The sequence below is a fragment of the Physcomitrium patens genome, chromosome 22 (genome assembly GCF_059467195.1).
Source record: "Physcomitrium patens ecotype Gransden chromosome 22, ASM5946719v1, whole genome shotgun sequence".
Classification (NCBI taxonomy): domain Eukaryota; kingdom Viridiplantae; phylum Streptophyta; class Bryopsida; order Funariales; family Funariaceae; genus Physcomitrium; species Physcomitrium patens.
Window position 1 is genome coordinate 6,805,979 of NC_143431.1, and position 5,973 is coordinate 6,811,951.

Here is a 5,973-nt window from a genome sequence, read left to right on the forward strand (position 1 = left end):
CTATTATGATCTTTAGTTGCTATATCTAAAAGAACTATTTCATAGGTAATGTCTCTGAAAGATAATAAATGACAATCTATGACTTCTACATGCACATATTATTTTATTTTTTTTTGTCTAAAAATATTTCTTGTTTTTTAACAAAGGCTTCATCTATAAAAGAAGTTGAAGGACTTGAATATAATAAGGCAATGACTTTATAAAATTTTGGTCCTAAATAAGTTTCTATTATAAAACTAAGTGAGAGATTTGAAAAGAAAATAGGATCTTTACTAAGTGTTATATAAGATTTCAATTATATGGTTCTTATTCTATTTGGAGAAACTTATTTTTTGACACATTATCATCTTTGGTAACCATAATCTTTATTTTATAGTTGTGTTATATTTTTGGATAATGTTCAATAATGTGCTTAGGTTTTCCACAATATAAGCATAAATCTTCTTGTTAGTGTCAAATTTTTTCTTACTAAATAAGAGGCTTAAAATGTATTGTATCAATTTACATAAATTATAATCTTAATGAATAAGCTTTTGTAAACTTAGACATTCTCAACATGGCTTGATTTGTACTTCTCCAATTAAACTTATGTTTTTTATATTATTTAAAGAATTGATTGTTGCATGCAATGGCTTGAGTAATAAATTGCTGCAATGAGTTTGCTCTTGGCATTGTCAATAAGAAATCTTTGGCATTAACTTCCAATCTGTATAGAAATTGATTGATAAGAACTTTGTTATTTCAACCTACATTATAAGTAAGATTTTGGAATCTTATAGCATATATGGTGGTTGAATGTGATCCTTATCATAAAGATACAAGTTTGATTTTTACTACCTTTTTTTAATCACTTTCTCTAAAAATAGTCATAAAAACTTTTAAGAATAAATTCAAATTATAGATAAGGCATAAATCTTTTTCTATCAAATATGCAAACCAAGAGAGAACACTCTTAGAGAGAAGTGCATCTATGAATCAAACTTGAGTAAATCTATTAGCATATTGAAAAGGATACAATCTTAGATAGAGCTTTACTTATTGTAAAAATCTTCAAAATTTTGATCTTGTTCCATTGAACTTCTTTGGCATACTTATCTTTGTTTTACTTAAACTTGGAGTAAGAAGACTGCTTGGATTTATTTGTAAGCTTGATTTGCTTACTTCTCTCAATTGCACAACTTCTTGGTGTAGACTTTAAATTTAAAAATACAAAAAAATGATGAATTAGCACTCTTACCAAATTGTTAAAAATATGAAACTCAAAAAAAAATAAAAAAAAATAAAAGAAATTCAATACACTCTTATGTCACTTGAATAAACTAAAAAATCATTCAAAGATGGTAATATATTAAACTAGAATGGCTATTGCTAAAGAAAAGAAGAGTAAAAAGTTTTGAAATAAGACTAAAGACTAGAAAGGCATTGATAAGAGTAAAAAAAGCTTCATTCTTACCTCCATATATATTATCTAACTAGGAGCTATATGGCAACATCTTATGGGATCTTCAAGATGTGTTCAATTTATAAGACATGTGTTTGAATTTGCAAGGCAAGTTTCTACATGCATGCCACATTTTTAGCTTATACTATAAGTTATCCACACATACAATACATGCTCAACTTGTTGGTTAAGTTTTTAACCTACCAATCAACTATAAACATATATGAAGTCAAATATATGTTCATTAAACTTCTAAGAAGCTATGCTATAAGATAATATCAAATCCATCTATATTTATTTTCCACCTAGCACTTCTTACTTATGTCAATATATATATATATATATATATTCATGACTCTTGCAAGGTAAGTTTTCTACATGCGCACCATATGGCTAATTTGTAAAATAAGTGGTCAATATGTGCAACACATGGCTAACTTGTTGGCTAAGTTTTTAATCTTCAAATTACTTAAAAATACCTGTAAAGTCAAATTTGTGTCTACAAAGCTTGTAAGAAATTCGTATCTACACAAGATATTATAAAATTTACTTACTTTTACTTCTATCTATTCTTCTTATTATTCTAATTATTAATGCCAATGTTGTAGTCTATGAGACCTTTGTCATAAGTATTTCGTATTTTTTAAAATTTGGTTTTAACTCTTGTTCACAATTTTTTTTTTTTTTTTTTTTTTTTTTTTTTTAATATCAATGTAAGGTTTTTTTAAATCATTTTTTTAATATCATTTGCTTCTATTCTTAGAAGAAGATTTTACATTGATAAAACGATATAAAGAACATTCAAAAATAAATCTAAAAAATTCACTCTAATACCATATTAGCATAAAAATAGATTATACATACTTATATATATATATATATATATATAATTAAATATTTACATATAAATATATAATTTATCTTCTTTAGCTAAATTCTATTAAAGATGAATGTATAATTGTACATATTTGATTCATTTTTCAAATAATAGACGAAGTCTTAATTTTTATAACTTTAATAGATGGGTAAGACAAAAATAGTAAAAAATGTTTACTCCAACAATGAGATCACACAACTAACCAATTATGATATATATTATAAAACCTAAAATTAGGTGAAATTTTCAATACTTTGTTTTAAAACATCATTACATTTATTCAATTACAAATCAAAACGAAACATCATATATAAGATTGTCGCTTGTTATGTCCAGGCTTTTCACAATAATAATTAAGAAGTTAGCTAGATTAACTTATTAAAAAACTAAGAACTCATTGACTCACTAGTGTAACCTTAAATATACTCAACAAAGTGCTATTAATTTTGTGTTGTGGTCTTTGCGTGAACTGTTTAGTTTCAGTCAACCCTCGGTCTGGTTGCGGTTTCTACACTCTCGGAATGGTGAAGCAAATAATCTTGCATGAAAGATTGGGTAGCCTGCTCTAGTAATTTGCAAGAGAAAAATACTCCCTTCTTAACTTCGTAGCTTTGTGGTATCACACAATGGTTTGAGGCGCAAAGTGAAGGAACTTAAGGAAAAAATAATGCAGAAACAGGAGATAACAGTCGGTTTATTTCGCATGAAGAGCTTTTACTGTTTAACGACACTGTTTATTTTACACGTACCCGGTTTTCGGCAGGCACCTGGAGCATCTCTGCTCACCCTAATTTGCCTTTGCAATATTTTTTTAACTTGTAGAGTTCCTGAATACTGTTTCCCATAAGGTTTCTGCACCCTGTTGCAAGAAAGAACAGCAATCACGTCGGTTGTATTCCAAACGCTCCTGATCTAATAATCAAAAGTGTCTTGAACATCGAGACTCTCACCTACTAATGCAAGGGAGCGCAAGATTTGGAGATACAGGGATGCTTTTTTCATCCTTTTGCCTTAACAATTCAGACACCCACTTTTTCATATGATTTGTTTTAGAAATGACATGATGAAAGCAAGAGACAAGTGAGAGAACTGGACAATAAATTCGAGAAAGAAGTTGAGTGGAACGGTTAGCTTACAGATCTGTAGATAGATGTAGTCACTGAAGATCATTGCAATCCAGGTCCAGAGTTTTTGTCTCCACAAGTCTTATAACTCCCTTGAGCAGAAGAAATCTACTCTCAACGCAGAAGATGTCACACCAATACCATTCACAATCTTGTAGAAAAGTGTTCTAATTCTTCTCATCAACTACGAATAACTCATCCCTTATGGTCGATCCTCATTCTGAAACACAGCGTCTGCAAAACACTGGAGATGAGCGGTGGGACGTCAATTTTTGCAAATACATATGCATGGAATGTGTTTCATGTTTGGGAGCCACCATTGCCACCAATTTGTAAGGGATGGTCTTCATTTCCTTCTCTGAAACTCATTGGTTGGAAGCGAGACCATTCCCTCATTTGTTGTGTGAATCCAATATCGTCAACGCTACCGAAAAGTTGGGGATGTATCCTTCGCTGCACTTTCATGTGAATCTGAAAAAGCAGGATCAGTGGACGTTCCATGAGGTTTGGCGTTCGCAAGAAAACTTGGAATACTGTCTCCAGGCATCATGACGGAAAGATTTGTCTCCTGCAAACCCCAGAGCGCTCTCTAAAGTTTAACATCTTGTTAAACTGAGGAAAGCTTGCTTAGGCATACAGTTGGAGCACAAGAAATAAAACAATTTTTAAGTCACCGAACAATAAATGTTCACCTCTTAATTGCAACTACAGATTTCCAAATTATACAGAATAGGGAACTAAGTCACATTGATTCACTAAATGGAGGACTAGACAAAATGCAGCTTCAGATATTAACGCATCATGCTCACATTATAAGTCTGGGAACAATATGCGGCAGCATTTCCGTGTTCTCCACAGAAAACGCTCAAGTGAGTAGAAATGGTTAACCTGTTTGGTCTTCTTTCCAACCCGAGCACTTATTATCTCGTGAGAACCATCAGTATTCTGCGTCAAGATTCCATTGCCCCAACTCACCCGGCGCGCTGCATTTCTAGCCTGAAGGCGAAGACGCCATTCCAAGCGGTAGCAACAGCAGACTAGTGCAACCACGCTCACCGCCATAAACGCTACAATAACGATGCCCAGGTAAAAATTGAGCTTGTGAGGATGTCGGGTAACTGGGGCCGACAGTGGGGGGTGGTGGTGATGCTCCGGCAGCCAGTGGCTAATTAATCCAACCATCGCTCATGAGATGCGTGCTAATGCTAGCTGTGAACTTCTCCCATTCTGCATATCTGCGAACGTACTGTCTACTTTTCCAACACTTAACATGCAATGCTAGTACAAATCAGAGCCTCCAACTTCCGCCATGGCTCAGGAAAAAAATCCTCGTCACTGCAACACTTTCACAGAAACTACAGCAAGCATAAATAATGCCACCGAAATTCGCGAAGCGCTCAAGCGCCAGAACCCTAACTAGAGCTACCCCATTACCAAGCTCCAAGCTCACATTGCCCAACAAGAGACTCAGCTCCACCAAACGCAACGAATCCCCTACGAAGAAGCTCCTAAAGATCATCCCTGCGTCACACAAGCCCCGAAAATGATCAATCGCTATTCTACAGTTGCGGAAAACTGCGGACTAATAATTCAACCAACACCATGAGCTGCCCTAGCGGCACCTGATTCCAGTACATCCACGTGAGAGCCACGAGCTTCCGAAGGACTCAAGACATACAGGAATAAAAGCAGAGCTTGAAGGTGCAGCTTGGCGGATGCTGGCCATGGCAGATGGCCCCAGTTCAGAGAGGGATAATGACGTGAAAACTTGCTTCATAAAACTAGCATTATACATGCAGCGATGATAGCTATGTCAAGGACTACGGCACAAGTGCCACTCTCTGCCCTATATGTTCGGTTGGTGCTAATTAAGATCGATCAACCGTAGCTGGAGGATTAGCAAACGATAATAGATATGATCTCGTGATGAATCACCTGCCTAGTGCATGACTGCAATCAAGACAAAAGAGGGGTTTGCAAATCTCAACCAACAAGGTTAAGGGGATCTGGTGGGTGGGTGAAGTGATGATTGACAGATCACGCATTTCTAATGGTGATGTTTGTTAATCGCTACACCTCGATTTCAGTGTGGGAAAATGAGAAATCCTGGATGATGTCATGCAGCTACATTCACGGAGTTACCATCCTCAAGCCGTTGAATCAATGTCAGAGGGCAAGCATCTGTTAGCTTTTGTCTGTAGTGAATAAAAAAATACTATATAGAATGTTGCTTTTGTACCGGGTCTGAGGTAGGATATAACCGTCCCATTTAATACAATTTCGAATCAGGTTTAGCTGGGAAGAATGAGACATTATTTTGGTAAAGAATAAACTTGTAAGAGGAGAATCAGTGTCACACGTAAAAAGGGCTGTAAATTCCACTACTTTAGTTATTTTCAGTTTCATTCTCCAACAATATGAGCGGTGTTGTCGTGGTGCTAAATATTGAGGAGCTTGCGACGACATTTCTGATCAATTTGAAAGGGACTCAAATGAGCGTCGTAATGGGAGGAAAATGCTAAAGGTTAATT

General features: G+C 34.7%; 1 protein-coding gene across 3 annotated transcripts; it reads right to left on the reverse strand.

Annotated features, from left to right (window-relative positions):
• Positions 1-2,996: 2,996 nt before the first annotated feature.
• On the reverse strand, positions 2,997-5,430 carry LOC112274858 (uncharacterized). Of its 3 annotated transcripts, none has more exons than XM_024504676.3 (4): positions 5,121-5,430; positions 4,331-4,963; positions 3,455-4,010; positions 2,997-3,177 (listed from the first exon to the last, which is right to left on the reverse strand). In XM_024504676.3, exons 2-3 carry the CDS (start codon positions 4,622-4,624, stop codon positions 3,867-3,869), a joined length of 438 nt encoding a protein of 145 aa, XP_024360444.2. In that variant the 5' UTR covers positions 4,625-4,963; positions 5,121-5,430; the 3' UTR covers positions 2,997-3,177; positions 3,455-3,866. The 3 variants fall into 3 exon arrangements, with proteins under 3 accessions (XP_024360444.2, XP_090102384.1, XP_090102385.1); XM_090246258.1 differs by having other exon boundaries at positions 3,455-3,913; positions 5,121-5,400; XM_090246259.1 differs by having other exon boundaries at positions 5,065-5,203.
• Positions 5,431-5,973: the final 543 nt, after the last annotated feature.

Excerpts from the sequence above, each read along its gene's own strand:
- LOC112274858 (XM_090246258.1), bottom strand. The coding sequence starts at position 4,624 with ATGGTTGGATTAATTAGCCACTGGCTGCCGGAGCATCACCACCACCCC. Across the intron at positions 3,914-4,330 it reads TTGGAAAGAAGACCAAACAG|ATTCACATGAAAGTGCAGCG; the intron begins GTTAACCATTTC and ends CTGCTTTTTCAG.